This window comes from Gavia stellata, chromosome 2, assembly GCF_030936135.1.
Source record: "Gavia stellata isolate bGavSte3 chromosome 2, bGavSte3.hap2, whole genome shotgun sequence".
Taxonomy (NCBI): Eukaryota; Metazoa; Chordata; class Aves; order Gaviiformes; family Gaviidae; genus Gavia; species Gavia stellata.
The window spans coordinates 14,538,726-14,558,912 of NC_082595.1; the positions used below are offsets into that span (position 1 = coordinate 14,538,726).

At 35.5% G+C, this 20,187-nt stretch overlaps 1 protein-coding gene across 1 annotated transcript in view; it reads left to right on the plus strand.

Annotated features, from left to right (window-relative positions):
- Positions 1-20,187, plus strand: part of CAMKMT (calmodulin-lysine N-methyltransferase) — a 224,799-nt gene that overhangs the window by 5,561 nt on the left and 199,051 nt on the right. The window contains exons 2-3 of the mRNA XM_059835533.1: positions 370-536; positions 9,094-9,158. Coding sequence (XP_059691516.1) covers positions 370-536; positions 9,094-9,158 — 232 coding nt within the window. The remainder of the gene's footprint in view (positions 1-369; positions 537-9,093; positions 9,159-20,187) is intronic.

The window sequence follows — 20,187 nt, forward strand, 5'->3', positions numbered from 1 at the left end:
CAGTGAGTGGCATGGAAGTTGCTTGGTGAGGGCACTGCTTGCTCTGTGAAACAGTCTGCCTCTAATTCTGGTGTGGGTTTGCTGGAGTGGGAGTTAAAAAAGCAACTTTGTGTACTTGTGAACACAGTACATTTGCTTTACAGTTACTGAGACATAAAAAATTCATAATCCATTCTTTTGACCCCTACCATCAATACCACTATTATTTTTCTCAGGCTTGACATCCTTGGACTAGGTATTCATAGCTATTAACTAATAGCATAGCTATTATGGTTGATTCTAGACTTGCCTCTTCAGTTATGTAAATCTGTGTTTGTTCTTTTCTTGAAAGTTTTATTCTTAATGTTTAATTTGTTCTTTATTTAAAAGGTTCTGAAGAAAAAGCATTTGAAAGATGTGCATCTCCAACAAGTGTCTGTAAGAAGGTTCACATCATTCAATCTCTTTTCAATAGAAGACCAGAATACAGAAGAGGAAACTGGGACCTGGCTTCAGTATAAAAGCATCTTTTATCCTGAGTATAGTGTGTCTTTAAGGTAACCATTGTTTAAGTTTTAAGTACTTCCTAAGATCTCGTACTGGCCTCAAATATAAAACTCATTAGTCATTCTTCCAGTATAACTAGGGCATAATTTAACTTTGTATAACTAGGACATAGTTTACAAATAAACTGTTAGGTGTTATTTTTAGTTGTTTGTTACAGTAAGCAGCTTGTCTGATTATTTTTTTTTTCCCGGTACATTTCACTGAAGTGCCAGAGCTTGAATGAAAATACTGATGATTGTACCTATAACAGAATGCAAATATGAGCATTTATTTTATATTTCTAATAGCTTTCTGTTTTGACATTTTTCTTATAAAATAGGATGTAAAAATACTGAACACATTTACTTGTAATCTTAATGAAAATTTTAATGACATGATGTTATTCATAAAGTTCTAAAAGCTTTTTGGTAGTGATCTATATTTTATTCAATTTTCTTCTTAATAGTTCTTGTAAAACTCAATGATAATTTGAAAGCCAGTTTGCAAAACAAAAGAACAAAAAATTTCTTCTTCCTACAGAAATGGTTTGTACCTAATGAAGAAATCTGTTGTATAATAGAACAAGTAAAACATTGAAGATATCTGTATTAAAAAAAAAACAAAACAAAACAAAACAACAAAAACCCCCCAAAACACACAAACCCAAAAACCCACTGAAGGAGTGTTAATGAATTTTCAGTAGCTTTAGCAAAACAGAGACGTTTATAGCTCCCATTCATTACTAGGTGGGATTTTTTTTTTTCCTTTTCTCCTGCTTTGGTGTCCTTTTCCTTGTTCTGTTTTGTACATATCTACAGCTTGGTAGATCTTGATTCATGCAACTTGATTCATCCAGATGCTCACAGTCTACCTAATCTCTTTGTGCAGTGTCTCTAGTCCCTGGTTTTATGTCTTCAGAGGCACACTGGTAATGGGAAATGTAAGGCGTTTAGGTAGAATTTAGGCTGAGCAAGTCTGCAATCCTTTATGCTGCATTCCTGAACTTCTTTATTCGATCTCCTTAGTTCACTACCATGGTTTGCAATACTTGGTGTCACTTCCTTAATTTACTAGTTACGTGAGTTTTAAGGTAGGAGGCGAGCTAAGGTTCACCTGTGCCAGCAGTACAAAAGCCAAGGGAATGCCAGGCTGATCTTCTATATTAAGAAGAATAGGGAGATTGTATCCTGGTATGGATTTTTATTTTTTCCCCCCTATTCTGTTCCATTCTAGAAGATACTCAGTGATCTATAAAAATGGTAATAACCGATCCTTTTAGGAATAATGATCAGAACTTACTTACACTTCTATATTAAAATGTTTTCTCTCTATATTGAAGTAGTAGCGACAGCATACACATATTATTTCAGAATACTGCAGGATGGTGAAGAAGGGAAGAACAAAATACTCGCTGTGTATTTTGCCAGGGACAAAGTATAAATCCTGCAACAAAATCTGCTTTACTTTAAGTCTGTATTAAATAAAGTTTCTTCTGGTTTTGCAGAAGCAGTAATTTAAGAGGGTAAACATAATAGTTTAACATGCATAACGGAGCAACAGTTCTCGCTGGAACTTGCATATCTAGAAGATAAGAAATCTTGGAGTAAGCATCCCTGGATCTTTGAGAATTGATCATGTCCTGGAAACTTAAGCATTCTCTGTATATCTGACAGTATACCCTTCATTTCTCTCCTCCCATTGGCAAAATATTAATTATCATAATTTTCATAAATAGAAACAATTTTAACAAGATTACAAGAGCATATTATTAGCATATTATTAACAATAACATCAGTTAGGTAAACCTAGAACAGGATGCTTGAGCAGCAGAGCCTTTTTGTATATCTTTTTGTTAGGAAAAAAATGTTGCTGTAGCCCCTCTAAAGTCTTGACAAAAGTGCTTTTGAATTTTTATCTACATATGTTTTCCTTATGCATTAACATCTTGGGAAAGCTCACTGCATATGCTGGATGTTAAAAGGGTTGTCAGCTAGTATCTTGACAAGACTAAGTACTTAAGAAAGTTCATAAGGTTGTTAGTGGCTTTTGGCAAAGAGTATAAAGGTCAAGCTATATCAGTTCAAGGGCTATCAAAACGCATCAAATTGTATATTCAGATATGCTATGACCTAGGTGGAATTACTGCTCTAGAGGGACTTGGGGTCCGGTTTGTTAGGCAAATAGAAGCTTCAGTAGGAACTACCAGTCATGTACGTGCTTTTCTGAACTTCTCAATGCAGCTTGTTTTAATAAGCTGCTGGTTTTCCAACGAAAATCAGGTTGGATTCACATTTGGGAAAGAAGAGCTTATGCCATGGGTTTTTGTCACTAGTTTATTTCAGGATTCTTAATAACAAATCTTCCAAAGCAGGAAGTCAGGGCACTAATATAAGGCAATTTTTGCTTGAAAAAATTAAGCTGGATTTACGTGACATTTTGACTAGATCCTTGAGGTGACAACATCATTGACTTATTTTAAAAATCCCCATAACTCTTCTGGTTAAACAGTGATCTCTGGTGTGCTTAATGAAATGTAGATTTACAATACACGGTGGAATGTGGTCTCTTGAAGTTTGTATAGGTACTAAGGTGCTTCATGGTAGCTCTGGGGTATGAAGAAGAGTGTCTGATGAGTGTGATTTTTGTTAGCAGTGAAAGATGTGTCAAAATGAAGTTTCTTGTGTTATAATCCAGAATCTCATTTGATTAGTCTAGTCTCATTTGGATTTGTACCATATTTGATGCTCCTACACACTACATCCTTGTCTTCATGGTATGAATTGGGTGGCTACATACATGAAATTGCTCTCTAGTGTTGTTTGCAATTAACATTAGTTAAAAAATAAATCCCTCAACTGACAGGAAGTCAGCCTGAGAATCAGGCTGACTGTTTATTACAGTCTAACATGTCGAATGTAGACATATTCAGTCCAAGCTGGAATCTTGGTGCAGTTTTCACGTTCGTATTTGGATACAGTGAACTAAGTAATCTAGCCTGCAGATGAAAAATATAAACCTTGTTTTGAATGAAATTTCTTGCAAGCTTGAAGTGGAAAAAGGTATCTTTCATTACAGATATTATCTAGCCTTCTGGGTCTTTTCTCCGTTAAAACTAAGTTTTTATTCATAAAACTTTCATGTTTATTTGCTAGGTTTCTTCAAATTCTTTTTAACTTTGGGGATATTTCACTTTGCTTTTAAAAATTATGCATGTGCTAAATACTTGTTTTCTTGGTGATAAGATACAGAGTAAGTAGAGACATTTTAAAATGTTTATTTAATATTGCATTTCTAAATCCTTCTATTCTTAGTCAGGAATATGCTTTTAAATTTTGTATGAATAGTTCTAGCAATGAAGTGATTATAGATCATAAAGATGCAGTGTCTCACTGTGGAGAGGGTGTCTGTTTTTTAGACAGGAAAATTATTCTTTTATTACAGTTAAAAAAGGAGCAATCAATATCTTCCCATTTTTTATTTCAGGGTATGGATTTACTTTAAAATTGTAGGCTCATTTTAAGCAATTAGAGAATAAATAAGTTATTTCTGTGGTAAAATACTTTCCATTGATCAGTCATTGGGTGTTTCTAATACTAAAATGCAGAACTGAAAAGAACAATGTTAGCAGCTTACAGGAAGGGTTAAATCTTTGTAAAGAGTGTTAAGTGTTCTTTGCAAGGTGTCATGCTTTTATTCTGAATATGAATGAACCTTTAGATAAAAATATGAAAGAAATTATTAGATTATTCTAGACCTTTGGTTTGGAAATGAGAGGCATGTTACTTGTCTGTGGCAAGTGGTAGTTAGAAAATGGTTTAGGAGTGAATTCCATTGGCTGTTCCTATAGGAAATTTCTGCTAATAACATTTTGAAGTTTTAATGAGTTTTTATTTTAGGGATAGACATGAAAAAAAAGAAGGAAAGCAGATTTCAAGGAATATTGCCTACATCTTATGGACTATTTGTGTGGCTATGATAAACTTGCTTTCTTCCATTTATTGCATGCTAAGAGACAACATGTGGATTTAGTAGCATAAAGGCTTGGCCACAGAAGGAGGAAGTTGAGGAAAGAGATAAAAAGTGATCTGGTAATATACTACTTTCATTCACTGAAGAAATTAAGACTGTTTCATGATATTGCCCAAGACGTGTGTATTTATAAAAAGAATTTGTAGTCAAAGAAGCCATTGGTTTGGTTTCTTACCATATTAAGCTGAAATCTTGAACTGGAGTGAAAGAAGAGTTATCTTGTTTTGCTATACTCTGGCCCAGAAAAAATTTGATCAGATAACAAAGTTTGCAGATGACACTGAGATTCTTACTGGGCTGCAATGACACGTGATGGTGACACTCACCAAGCCATTTTGTAAAGTACCGTTAGCAGTAACTTTTTCACCCTTATCCTGCCTTTCATTGTAGTTTTATTTTGTAAGGAGGTTAGTAATGTATGGTGATGTGTTGTGGGTATTTTTCTTTTAAGTATTATATGGAAATATAGTCTATCTTAGTTTTTGTAGGTTGTTTTAAGTTTACTATATGTATTTAGTTATTTGTATTATTTTTCCTCATTCAGTTGAAGAATAATATAAAAGAAGAGAAGGAACATAGTTTTAGTTCATTATGGTTGATTAAAAGCATACATTAATAGGGAGCTGCTGAAGGATTATTTTTATTCTACTGTCTACAGCTATTTATAAATACATGTAAAAGTCTGCCACTTGTGTTGCCTCTCTCTCTCTCTCTCTCTCTCTCTCTCTTTCTTTTTCTCTGACTTTATTTATACATCCAAAGTTGATTTATTCATAGTCCAGAGTAAGGAATTTTGCTTTGCTTCATATCAGGAGAAACATGAGTTAAATTAGTTTATGATTCATAGATTTGTCTTCTATAACTTACTGCCTCAGCCATAGAAATTTTTGCATATTATACCTTGAAGACTTATAATAAGAACACTGTAGATCATATTAAACACGCTGGCCTGAAATTCACTTTCTCTATGATGCTTACCTATATTTGTTTGAATTACTTTGTTGATCTCAGCAATCACAGCTTTGAACTTCTTTGAAGTTCTTTGAACTGTACAACATTCATGACATATTCCAAAGCACTAAATACTAATGTTCTTCTGTATTTTGAGTGCTTGTGGAAATCTATGGGAATTTTGGGGTTGGGATTTAAGCACAAGCTTCTGTGATTCCTTTCCTTGACTTTCATAATGCAGTGCACGTGACACTTACAAACTCTTTATGGACAGTTTGTAAGACATGCTGTGGAAAGCTGTGATTATGACAGGCATTCATAGAAACAAGATGTGACATGTACTGGCAGTTTTCTCTGGGCTGGGTAATGGAGAAGCAGCTGATGGGATGGGACCGTGAAGCAGCAGCTGTTGCAGAACTGCTGGGGAGGTATATACAGAGCAGTGGATCCCAGACTAGAAGCTGTGGTTTTTAGGTGCAGGACTGAGTAGCTTGTGGCATGAGTAGTTTGTGGCAGAACTTGGGGTTAGAGAATACAAGTATTTACAGGTGCATTTTAATTTACAGGTGTATTTTAATCTGCAAGTCAGATCTGTGATGGAAAAGAGTTGGGGAGTAGATGGTGCAGAGTTTGTCTGCAGGCTCTACAAATAGCCCTCCAAATGGAAAAACGTGACTATTGCTGTACGGAAGTGTGTCTACCTGAGCTCTGCCTTTCACAAGTAGATCAGCTGTTGGCACATTGCTTTCCTCAGTCCTAAAACTTGTCTGAAATAGAAGTTATGCTCAACTCTTCACTGTTTGTGTTCCCTAACTGTTAAGTGGTTACCAGTGGAATTTAAGTGCCGCTTCTTTAGCCTGGCGTAGGGAGAAGAAGCTTTATCAGCAGAAGAGGTATTTCCTATCCTGCTAATTGACTTTGGAAGATTCATCGTTACTAATGTGGAGCAGTCTTAAGATAGTCCATAATGGTAATATAGTTAAGAACTGAGATGTGATTTTTTTGAGTAAATGAGGGCGGCTTTGCTATCCAGATCCCTGTTGAGATAATGGCTACTCCTCTCATTCTAGGAGATGGAGCTCGCTCCCTGCTTTTGTTCAGTGAAGGTTTCATAAGCTGGTCAGACTAAAGGAAGCAGCTGTTAAATTTAAACCCTGTCCTGTTTTGGGATGAATGTGGAGTGGGCATCTGGAAGAGTGAGAAGAAGGGGGGGGTCTCTCATAGCAAAGCTGGATGCTTCTCATCATTAAATTATGGCTCACTTATGTGCTTGCCATAAACAACATTTGTGAAAGCAGGAAAGAGATTGCTGAGACAGAGGGTTAGAGACTTTGAATGCTGCAGCCAGAAAAAGGTGCAAAATGCTGCTGCTGGCCAAGAGAGCAAACGTTGGGGTGTGTTGTGTTTGTACTTGGACACCACAAGCTTTTGGCCACTGGATAATAAATGTAGGAATATGTCTGAAATTTCTGTGTGTTGATTTTAATTACGGAAAGTAAGTTTTATAATCAGAGGAAGAACTGATCCTTAATAAAAACTAAGTGTACCAAAAATAATAATGTAGATGAAGAACATTCACTGAGTTAAATAAAAACACCAAAATTTCAGGACAACCTTAAAACATGCACCTGTTGTGGAATCTTAGCTTATTCTTCAGGCTGAGGTACCCAGAGCTGTCCACTTCTTGTCTCCAATTGTAAACCATTATTTTGGAAACAGCCTGAAATTTGGTTTAGTGATGATTTTAAGGCGAGTGCTATGGTTGTATCATTTCTCTTTTTTGCCTTTGTCTACCTTTTGACCATAAAGTATATAAATTGTATTCTTTTCTAGACCAGGACACTCCACTTACTTCTGGTTTTCTTTCTTCATAGCATTCTGTTGAACTACAGGTGCTGGATTGCTAAATTGTTCATCCTCACCTTTGTTTGTTTCACTTGGAGATTTGCGTGATAAATCTCCTTTATATATGGACTATGTACATAAAGAAATTGTGGGGAGAAAAAAACAAACCAAAATGTTTTATCCCAGGACTAATCTACAAGCCAACAAAGATCAAAATATTTCTTTACTGTCTCAGCATCCCCGCCCTGTTCCCCCCATCTTACATTCATTTAGAAGATGAGACATTGACAGCTGTCTGAGAGACCCTAACTGTGTCAGATATATGCACAGTTATGGAATTTGTAGGATGCTAAGGAGTCAGCAGGGGACAGTTTAAAGGGCAGCTCTGTGGTTGGCAGAACTACTGATCCTATCCACTTTCTTGTCACTTCCCTTGAATTAACTCTTGGATTGGTTGTCCAATCTGATTGAAAACAAACTTGCCAATATAGTTCATATACTTCGTTGCCCCTGTTTATGAGCTCATTTCAGTTTGTTAACTTGATTTCCATTAGATTTTCATTTTTTTTTTAAGAATTAGTCTAGTTGCTGGTTGGTGCTTCTCAAATTTTAACACTTAGTTGTTTCTTTATTTAACGCTTATGCTTATCAGAAGCTATAAATAGCTTTTTTTTCACACTATAAATACACAATTTCGTATTTGCAAAAAGGTTATTTGTTTGTTTGGGGTTTTTTCATTCTTGCAACAATCTTCCTTCAGGAAAGAAAAGCTGAGAGAATGAGAACTAATTTTGTAGGTGCTGAACTGTTTGATTTCTTCCATTTTTTTTCAGTGTTTCAAATTAGCATGTTCCTAAACAGCCTTATAAGCTATATTTGAAACGTTATTAAAAGACTGTATTTTTGTGTTTTACTGCCTTGCTGAATTCTTTTTAGATTTTTTAATGCATTTGTGAAACAGCTATGTGATCTGATTGTTGTAAAGTGTAAGATTCTTTTATTTTGTTCTTTTTGTGCCTAGATTAGCTTGGGATAGTTAAAAAAATTTAGTTGCTTTTTTGTGTGTGAATCCAGCTAGCCTGACATTTATAACATTTAGAGGAAGCTTCTTAGGCAAATTTTTATTCAACTTCAGTGCATGTTCTTTCTGCTGCTGTCAGTGTTTTGCTCACTGTGTTCTAAAATTTGCAGTTGGTATGTGAAATTCAGTTAATTTATTATCCCCAATTTTGAATGTTTATTTCACTTGGGTTATGCAAATGTAAAACCAAGGAAAATGTAGTTCACTGAACACATTAATCAGTTTCATTGTTCACATTAATTAAATGAAGTGTTCTTGATTTCGTGGGAGAAAATAGGAATGTGTGTACAGCTGCTGTTCAAAAATAGTCTTTTATTTTGCCTCTTCAAAGAAACCGCTTTACCAAAATTCTTCCTTTCCTATATGTGACTTCCACAACTAAACAAAAATTGATGCTCTTTGGATATGTTTTCATTTTGGTAAAGTATTCTTTTCCAAGAAACATCTTCCCGGTTCATGAATTTAAGTGATGGAACTTTGAAGACTAGTGATTGTCCCCTTGTTTTCCACCTGGTGGCTACAGTAGTACCTGTTTGCTACTTGTTTGTAAAAGGGGTTTGTGAGAAGTGAATGTGTCCAGTGAACCTCTTTTCTGAAGAGGAAAGTTGGGGGGGTGTTATTGTTTATATGTTGGTAAAGTCACTATTTATGTTTTCTTCCAGATTTAACAACGGACTCTTAAATGTTCAAGATGTTCTTACAAGTTTTGACAACACGGGGAATGTCTGTAAGTCATTGTTTATTCAAATACAGTACTATGTTGATAGAAGTTTAATTGTATCAATATAAAATATTTCTGTATGAGCCCTTAATAACCGTTTCATTTAGCTGAGAAATACCATTACTGTGGTCAGAGATACAGATCTACCTACCTTATTGTTTTATGTGTTACACTGTTTTATGTAGCACAGTTGTTTGTGTGGATACACCCTTAAGTCATCCCAGTGCAGGTTATTTTTGGCTCTGTGACTGTGGCAGGAAGGTTAGAGCAGCTAAACTGGGTTGGACAAAAAATTTGTTTAGCCCATTGATTTGTCTTGGCCAGTGGCCAGCAGCAGCTATCTGAGGAACAACAGTGCAAGAAAATGGGAAGCAAACAATGATACTGGTATCTTGGAGAGGGCAAACTCAAACCAGAGAAAAACAAAAGAAAGCACACAGTCAAGTTGTGAAATTCCTCCCTACAGAATGTTTTGGATCCTAGAACATGACATGAATTCAGAAAGCAAAGGGGAAAAATTCACTGTGGCTATTAAATATAAAGACATCACTTATGGCTTAGGAAGTGCTGGATGTTAGGAGAATTAATGAAGCAGTAGGATGATATGTTTGTCCTGATCTTTCACTCTTCTCTAAGCATCAGTTACTGGCTGCATTAACCTGAGACAAGATGAGCTGTAAGTGGACCTTCAACGTCTGACCCAGTATGGCTCTGCGTCAGTATACTTATTAATAAAATTATCTGTGCTATTAATGGACTTGAATTATAAAATTGTGGTAGAACATGGAAAAGAATCTGAGCAAAAATATTTAAATATTTTCGATGTAGTAAGTAATTACTATTATATAATTAACATTTACAGATATACATATAATTCCTGTTTGATAATTCTGCCTTATTTTTCAGGTTGGTTGGTTTGTTTTCAAACAAGCAAACTGATAGAATAAAGCTGGGGGGGTGTGTCTCTGTAAGTTTGCCAGGTATTCAAGAAATGTATCCCTTCCTCCTTATCAAAGCGATGATATAAAACTGTTCTGCTATATACGTGTTTCATCTCAAAACCCCAGTCTTAGTATTCCAAAGCTATGTTTCAATAAATACTGGCTTTTCATTAGCAAAAAGGTCAATTTATTTAATAATCTTTTGCCTTCGAAAGGAAAAAATAATCGTGAACTATGTGCTCTCCTTTTTAAAATTTGTTAGCTTTCATTCAGTTCTGAACATTGAAGATAGTTGTGTGTCCTGCCACAAAATACTTCAGGATATATTCTTTAACTGTTGCCAAAGAGAAGAGAAATTTGTTCTCTGATTTCTGAATGAAAATTATATCTAAGGGATATATGAATATCCAAATCAGTAATATTAAGGCTGAGAAAGAAAACTCACATTTGTAATTATGGTTGACATCAGCTACAGATGTAGGCATCATGAGCTGGATGGTAAAAACATTTAGATTTAAGACATTTAGGATCTGGAAGAAAATGCTTTGCTTAAATTACGGGAGGTATTTAGAGAGATTCGATGCTGTAGATTCTCAGAATAGGAAGCTAGAGGGACTTCTGTAACAAGTTACTTTATTCTCATAAACTGTTCTCAATAAGGGAAAAAATTAGGAAAAAATTCCAAAGTGGGATTTTTGATCTAGAAAAAATGTTGTTATATTAGTTCATTAGATAACAACTTGGATATTTATTTTGAACAGCAGAGAAAATCCTTTTTTTTTTTTTCTTTGTCTAAAAGTGCTTCATGTAGTGGATCAAGATTGTGTACCTTACTCTGTTAAACATGGTAACATGATTTCTTAATCTTTGTTCTCTGTGTGAGTACTTACATTGTGATCAATCTACACAAATTTCCTTGTTAACACAAATAATTTACTCTACTAAAATTTTCATGTGCTTTCCTATTCATAGATGTGCTGTCAGCTCTTCTGTTAACTTTCCAGTATTTCAGCTACTTTATTATTGATTTCAGTTGGTAGAACAAGACTTATACTCTAATAGGCACAACACCAGTGCTAACACAGAAGTAATATGACATTTGTAGTTCTTCTTGCTGTTTCTCTGTATATACAAAGATTCATATTTGTCCTTTTAGATTCAGTATGGCTTTGAGGGTTCATGCTGTCCTATTATATACAGTGTTTGCTATATAATTTCCAGATTCACTGATTTGCCATTTTTAAATGTGTCTGTAAGTGTCTGTCTGTATTGGTGTACATATTACTGATTTATACCCATTTTACTAAGCACTCTAGATTACACTCTGTTAGGCTAACTGTAAAGTTATCTTTTGGCAGCATGCTGCACTGGCTTGGAGTGTAATAATCATACTCTTTTGCTACCAACTGTATGGAGTAAATGTCGCCAGTGTCCAAGCCAGAGTAACTATGTTCTGTCACACCATCATAGTAAAGTTCCCCCAACCATGTGTTTACTGAGCTGCTGTATTTGGATCATACCTGACTGAATTTGTGTGCACTCCCATTATGCCTTGATTTGAATTGGCTCTTTCTTTGATGATTTTCTGTGTGTTTCTTGGCTCTCTGTGTTAACCCACAGTGAAAATGGTAGGTAGTAATCCTGCCTCCTTTTACCCCCAAGGTAACTACAGTTGTAGTATTTCTAAAATTAGGTCAACTGTTTTTTACAATTGCTGTGGTGTTCTTTAAGAACTTCATATTATCAAATGATAGTCTACCCTAAAAAAAAACACCCCAAACATTTCTAAAATGGTCTTTAACGGTATTATATTATTTCTTCTAGTACCTAATACTAATGGAGCTAGCTAGTGTTGAACATGTTATCAGTCCCATCTACAGTAGCATGCTTTGTGAGGGGACACATTGACTAATTATAGACTTTAATGTTCTTTTAGGACACACTGCCACTGCATAGTCAGAATTTATTTACTGGTCACTAAACTTCACTTAAATTATTTGGAGCGAGTTATCAGAAAACAATTAAATATTTTAGTGTTCTGGGTATTTGTTTTGGCTGCCATACTGAGTATTTATCAGGAAGATTAATGTTTTGCTAGAGATTATTAGATTATGAAATAATTGTATATTAAACAGATTAGATTTTGTAAAAACTGAAACATGTTGCATATTGCATCCTTTTTAAACATAATGCGTGTGGATGTGGCATTGTGTGGGATGTAGCTTGATGGGCATGGAGCTGCGTGGTGTTGGGTGGGTTGGTTTTTGGTGTGTTGTGGTTTGTTGTTGTTGTGTGGTGTGGTTTTTTTTTTGTGTTTTTTTTTTTTTTTTATTGGTTGGACTTGATGATCTTACAGGTCTTTTCCAACCTTAGTGATTCTGTGATTCTGTGATAATAATTTTGTTCAAATAACACGGTTTGTGTCGTTCAGGGGGGAGTTGTTTTGTTTCTTCTAGTAATGTTCCTAAGTACCTTGTGTTAAAACAAGCTCTTTCAGGGAGCGTTTCTATGGCCTTTTTGTTTCACTTTTTGATTTTTCTGCTTATGGTCTTTAACAGCCATACCACCATACACCATCAAAAGAAGAGTGGTAGAGCCGACTCTAGTTAATACCACTTTCTGTACACTCCCAGTGGATATCAACTCAGTACAAGATGTGCCACTAGCTGGCAGCATTATATAAAATATCAATAAGCAGCTTTTGAGGAATACTTGTGTCTACTTCCAAAAGTGCTGCCTTATAGCAGTAAGACTTCAGGACAAAAGTGGAGCCAACTTCAGTAGCTGTAAATGACGTATAGCAGGGTCCCAAGTTTTAACTCTGGAAATTGTGTCTGCACAATGTCTTGTTTAAACTTGGTACGTACACTTACATTCTGTCTTTTTCAAAAAGATTTCTGAAGATGCGTTTTCATTGTAGGATTGCTAATGTGAATGAAAATTCACACTACAAATTAAAATTGGTTTTCACTTTCCCAGAAAAACATGAAACTTTTTTCTCTCGGGTTCATCCTTTCTGAGAGAGCAGTTTCCACGTGAAAACTCTAAATGAATTCTCCACACAGACAGGATGCAATGCTAAATGCACTTTAATGCGGCTTTAATTCTATGCATAAACAGGAGGCATGGGAAGGAGGACTGGAATGAAGGAAAGGATCAGTCTGTTCGTTTTAGACAACAGTATGCCATCTGTTAGAAAGATGGTACATCCTGAGACCATCTCTGGTCCTAAGTAGTCCTTTAAAAGAACTGATGGTTTCCAGGCAGAAGGTTCAGTGGTGGCATTGTGGGATAGTATCAGCTGGCTCCAGGAGCGACATACCATGCTCATCCTTGCAGAAGAAAAATGTCTTCTAACAGACTGTCCAAAAAGCAAGGAAAATTCTGCAAGAATGAGCCTTTCAGAGTATCACCTTCCCCTGCCTTTCCTAGTGGGAGAAAGCAGTTATGACTGAAATGCTTGTATAATTATATCCCTGCAGTAATCATTTCAAATTATGTATACATTTAAATTAGGCGAAATGATCAAGGGCCAAAATTTAAATGTCTTTACTAATTGGCACCAGTCTGAGCAAGCTACAGGGTCTGTAAAGGAGAATTTTAAGCAGTGAAATACAGCATGTTTTGGGATTTTCATCTACTGTCTACCTGATGTTAACACAGGAAAAAAAGATATTCCAGAGTGCTCAAGTAGTATAAAATTGCAAATATACTATATGTCATAGCAAGCCATTTTCTTATAAACTGCACATAGCATTAGTTAATAATGTAACCATTTTCAAGAAACAACATGTTCAATAAATATGCTTTTTATTTTCTACTTGGTTGAGTGTACAATTACATGTTTTGGAACTAAAAGATCAGCAGAGGGTGCTACAGTTACAGAGCTACCCAGGCACATATTCCAAAGTTGTTGCCCCTGTAGGCAAGTACATCCTGCAGAGACTTAAGCTTTCAGTTTGGGGTAGATGTAAATAGGATAGCTTTAAATTCTGTTGCTTCTGTTTATACAGGAAAGCAGGTAATCTATGTGAAATCCAGAAAAAGTAGAATTACATCTTCACTTGTTTTCTTGATTTTTTTTTTTTTTTAAATGTTTTATTGCTGGAAAATGTTGCATAGTTTCCTGAAAACATAGTGTCTGGATATAGCTACTGTTAGAAAACACCTACTCACCATCTTTAGAACTGTTTTTGTTTGTGCTAATTTTACGTTTAGAAATTCCAGTCTCTGCAACAAGTTTTATATTGAAAAAAATTGGGGTTTTTTTTAATGTGGTTCCCCACCCCCCAGTAAATGAGCTAGTTAAATTGGAGAATATTTTTGCCCCTTCATGTAATATTTTTCATTAAAATAATGAGAGAAGGATTTTTCTTTTATTTCAAGTCGACATGGGGATTTTTTGGAAACGCATATTGGGGGGGTGAAGGGGAAGAAGAATTTTGTCCTTTTAGTTTTCACTTCTTTTTTCAGATTGTATTAATTTTAAAATCATGCTTATTCAAAACTGGTAATTGTGTAACTTCTTTTTCTTTTTATTTACTTTAAAAATATTTTAAAATCTCCTTTAAAACAAAGAACCTTTCCTTCCTTCTTACTTCCTCTCAAATAACTAGAATGAGAGGGATATTTTCTTTCCTGGTAGTAGTATATGAGGACGTGTTCAGAGGGCTATTTGTTTCTCCAGAGTTCTCACTGCATGACTCAAAGGTATCTGAGCTCCTCTATGGAGAGATGGTGGCAGCTACTCATTTATCGTGCCTGGAAGGATAGATGCCATCAAGCTACCTGGGGAAAAGCATTGGATGGCATCCTTTATAGCAGCAGAGGTGCTCCTGTATTTCACATAACATTACCTAGAATCAACAGGGGAGCAGATTGCATTTTTCAGGTGCTGCTGTGGAAGTTTCCCCCCCTTTTTTTAGAGGCAATGTCTTGTTTTCTGTTGTGAAAAGCATACTGACTTGAATATGCTTCCTGCCTCTCCATGCCTCGGTAGGTATTCTCACCTGAAGGAACTGCTGCTCATTGTCTTCTGAGCCTTCTCTTATTCCACCGGTGTGGCAGTTTGAAACTGTTTACCATGTCAGAACCTCACACCCTCTTGAAAGTCTTCAATGAAAAATAAATTGACTGCAAGAGCGTTTGGATAGCAACAATACATGTTGTTTTGAATGAAATATCATATTTATGATACCTACAATTTACTGTTCACTATGCAGCTTCCTTTTAAATAAAACATTTCATGATCAGAGTTAAGAAAAAACAGCTGTTTCCTCCCTCCCCCATCCAATTAACTTCACTGATTCAGTTTACAGCATCATTCCAAGCAGTCACATTGACATAACTGGCATAAATCTTATGGAATGGAGCAGAAAATAAGTTTATGGGGAGAAGCAGGTACCTTTTAACTTACTCTTGCTACCAGAATTGTTTTTTATGAAACTGTTCTCTGATGGAACGTCAGTGATTTGTCTATTTTAAGTACTGTTGTGCAATCTTCTGCTTTTCCCCACTCACTAAAATATTCTGTTTATCAGGAGCCTATATGTGAAAAGAATAATCATAACTGTGATCAGGGATCTCTTTCTTCTGAAGTATTTTTTTCTTACTACATATTCCAACATAACCTGACTTTGTGCCTATACTTTCAAACATGGCACCAGCTCAGAGAAGTGGGAGGTAAAGAAGCCCAGCTGAGTTCTTCTGAGTACTGTCTTTCTTCCTTGGTCAGTTTGAAGTTTTTGTAATAATTGGTTCTCCTGTTCAAGATATTCCAATGAGAACCTTTTTGTAAAAATACATTAATCTATTAGAGCAACTGCAGTTACTTTTCTGTATTGCTGAGCAGTGTTTTGTACCTTGGGACTCTGATTAGCTGAGTTTTTGCATCGGATCTGTTGTCTTAATCTTTATAAAAATTGTTGGCATAAATATGTTTCTAAGTGTGTACTACTTGTGCTAGTCTGACTTTACGCAATGGTGTTGACCTTCTGTAATCTGAAGCCTTTTTGAAAGTATTCCATGTATTCTAAATGGATTATCATGAGAAGTTGGATCTTTCGATTTAAATTAATTAAAAGAATTTGAAGATAGGGTATAACACCTTAAATTAGAATGGTAGAAGGAGAAGAGTATGAATTATTTTAATTAATTTCATGGGTTTTACTTTTACATTAGATAACTTAATCACCTTTTTAATTGAGATAGGGTAGGATAGCAATGGTAAGCATCCCTTTAAGATGTACTAAATTATTAATTAAGCTTAGTCTTCGAATGCATTGTAGAGTTTTCTCTTAAAATATTTCAGATTTGAGCATAATTGAAATAAGTAGTTTTCAAATTAGTTTCATTTAGCTTGATGTGCAGTTGGTTGTTGCAGTTTGACTGGAAGTTGCATGTTTCTTTGTAATCATTCTTTTTGTTTTCACCATTCCTTTTACTTGTGGTGTTCTAGCCATGATTTCAGTGCTGCTCTTCTCAAAAGTACAGGCAGAGGTGCAAAACATGCTTAAGAAATTGCATGCTTGGAGTACATCCTTGAGTAGCTCCCTTCTGTTCAATACCACGCAAAGTTGCTGATGGGATCTGACAGGCATCAGATGGGGCATTTCTCTGTATTGTAATATAGTCTCATCAGTGGCTGTAGTGTGGAGGTAGCAAGGACAGTCCTTGTTCTTGTTTTCTCCATAGAAATATAACTGAAATGTTATGCATAACTTGCACCTTGTTTTGGTTTTGTTTCAAGTCTTTCTAGAGAACTTTTTAAAAGTTGCACTGTATTTCATTTAAAAAATCGTGTTCAGATGGGTGAACTCATGTCGTCTTCTGAAAATGTTGGAGTGAAAGGTTGCAACTTAATTCAGCATCAATTCACAGAATTGCATTCAAACAAAACTGTTTTGAGTAAAATATTTCTGGAAGTGAGAATTTGAAACCCTTTGGTGAATAATATATCCATTTGAAATTTTCTGTCTGATGATCGTTCTGACTGAAATGTATGATGAAAACTAATCTACATAGTAGATGAAAATCCAATGTAGAACTGTTATTCATGTACTTAGCTTGACAAATTAAATATTGAGTCTCAGCACAGTTAAATAAAATTCTATGTTTTTTAATAATTTTTCAAAATATTTTCAATAGCGTGGAAAGAAATGGACAAGGCATTATTCCAGAAATCTAAAGAACTAATTTTTGGTAAACCTGGTGGATTAAAAGAGCCCACTATACAAGTGGTTTGGTAAATGGAAAATGCATGAGGAATATATGTACAACTACATGTTTGTACTAATTACTGGAGGCTCAGCCTTGTGGTTTTTAATTAAGACTGCAGCCCACCTGCAAAAGACTTGAGTGACTAGCCCATAAAACAAAGATTCAGAACATACTGGTTCTAGTGATGGTGATTTTCACATCTACTCTCCTTACTGGTAGAAAGTATCTCCTGATATCTAATGGTAGTCTTTTTTACTGAAGCTTAAACTTATTATTGTTTTGCTCATTGGCAAAACTGAAATTTTCTTTTGTAATGGCTTTTTAGGTATTTGAAGTCATCACATGGCCTCGCCTATACCTTCTTTTCCTTATGTTGAGCAAGCCAAATTCTATCATATAGTTCTTAAGCTACATTTTTTGCTAGGCTCTGACTTTTCTTTAGACTTTGTACATTTGGTTTGTATCTTTCTTGAAGAGTGTTTGTCAAAACTGGGCACCATAGTCCAGTTGAGACCTCCATAATGCTAAGTAAACCAGGTGATTTTGTATTTTACAGCCCATAACCCCAATATTGTATTTTCCCCTCTTACAACAATATGACTTTAACTCATGTTGAGCTTTTGACCTGCCGCAAGATCCTGGTCCTCGTCAAAAGGGATCAGTTATTCCTGATTGTGTATTTATGTAACAGATTATTCTTACCCAAGTGCAATACCTGGTACTTGTCCCTGTTGAACTTTTTCCTTTGTTTCCAGACTTCTGATTCATTGCTTTTGTCCTTTCAAGCCTGTCTTTCAACATAACTGGACTTCCTAAGTTGACATATTGCTAATTTAATAAGCATATTCCTTCCATCATCTAGATGATCAACGAAAACACTGACCAGAGCACCATCTGGTGTAGGCATTTATGGAAACTCCACCTGATGAAATCTCCTGCTTTTTACAGTAAACCATTGAGAATTATTCTTCAGAGTCAGTTTTCTTGATCAGCTCTGCACCTATCTTAACCAAATTTTATTTAGACTGTGTTTCTCGTGAAATTGTCAAAAGACTTTCTAAAGTTTTGATGTAAGACATCAACTGCTTCTGCCCTATAGGCAAGCCACTTATCTTCTTGCTCTGGTGAATGGTTTTTTAATTAAAATATGTAATTTATTTTTTGTTGTTATACTTTATCATAGAACATGCAACAAAAGAATGGAAAATCTGTTGCGAGTTTTTAATTATGTGAAGATGAGGGAGAGGATGAATTGAATGAAACATTATACTTAATTACAGAATGCATTATTGTCTTCTGCACTGAAAGCTACCTGATGATTTTCTGTCTTACAATTTTATTCATTTCCTGAAAGCCATTGTTTTAATCATTTGTAGTACAGGTGTATCCTATCTAAGCTTCTATGCATAGTTTTGTCTTGTAGATCTTTGGTGTCCTGAAGGAGAACCCCAGCTACACTGAGACATGTACTGGTTTTGTGACATGTTTGGTAGTCTAACAAAAATTAGAATAGGATTGTAATAGTCCTCTACCCTAATACCCTCTACCTCCCATCTCCCGACATTCTGTAAATGTGACGGAAAGTAAAATAATGCAAGATGTTTGGTGGGGTCTTTTTTGGGGGGGGGCTTTTTTTGTAATTTGAGAGTGCTCAAATGTGTTTGTGCTTCTTGCATCTGAGAAATGGAATTCTGCAGGTCATATTCAGGACTAAAAATAAAGTAATTTGAGCCTGTTATACCTTTTAACACCAACTCCTTTTCTATTGATATTTATTGTTGAACTGTGACCTGTGCTTTGGAAATTAAATTTACTTTCTTTCCATGTACGCTAGTGCTGGCTGAATGTGTGTTTCACTTGTCTAGATTTTTTTTTTAATTCAATTTTTAGGTTTCCCTTTATATTTAGGCCAATTCCAATATTTTAAGGCAGTGTTTTGTTGTCTTGTTTAAAAGTGTGTTTTATATCAGCTCAGAAGAGGGTAAGTATCGAACTATACTCTCAAAAGCACTTTTTTGGTATTAACTAATCTGTACAATATCACATTGTGAAATAAATATTAGATCCATTTTACAGGTAGGAAGTCTCATAAGCCTCTAGATTTGTTACAGAGCTGTTCATGGGGTAGAAATGGGAGACAGAACCAAGACAACTTACAATGGTGGTATGGTGAGGGCCACTAGGAGACCTGACTTCTAACCTCTCCCACATGTAGATTTATTGTAGGCTCTTCGTTAAGTTCTGCGGTACTACATTTTCAGGAGTGCCTGCTCATTTTAAATGCCACCCATTTGGATTATCTAAAATGAAGGAGACTTGGGCATTGCTGAACTGAACTTTAGATGCCGTGACAATAAAATGTAATCCTTCAGGAGGGAGGCATTTCTAAACATGTAGTGGCATGGGCTGGAATTCACCACAGGTGGCACTCCAAGACTTGTGTCTCATTAACTCTCCCTCTCTTTGGAGTTTCAGTTCCTAACCTGATGCATTCACAGTCTTAAATCCTTTCCTTCATTTAAATGCTTCAATTGCATCCATCAGAAAGTATGGAAGAAATCACTTTCTGTTTTTTAACCTCCCATGCCGCAGCTGCAGATTTTACGTAGAATTTATTTGGTTTCAGAGGCAAGTCTAATGGTTATGATGCTCACCAGGTGGTTTCATCAAAGTAGCGGAGGCCAGTACACCTGAATTAGCAAAGGGAACGGGCTCAAAGCTTTTATGTGCTCACTTACTGGAGCTCCTTTAGGACAGTAAGTCAAGGAACAATATTACTAAATGTATTAGGCAATTCCTTGTGACGGTATGCCAGGAAAAAACCCACTGCAATCTGCCAGTAGATATGAATTTAGAATATGAAAACAGCAGCTTTA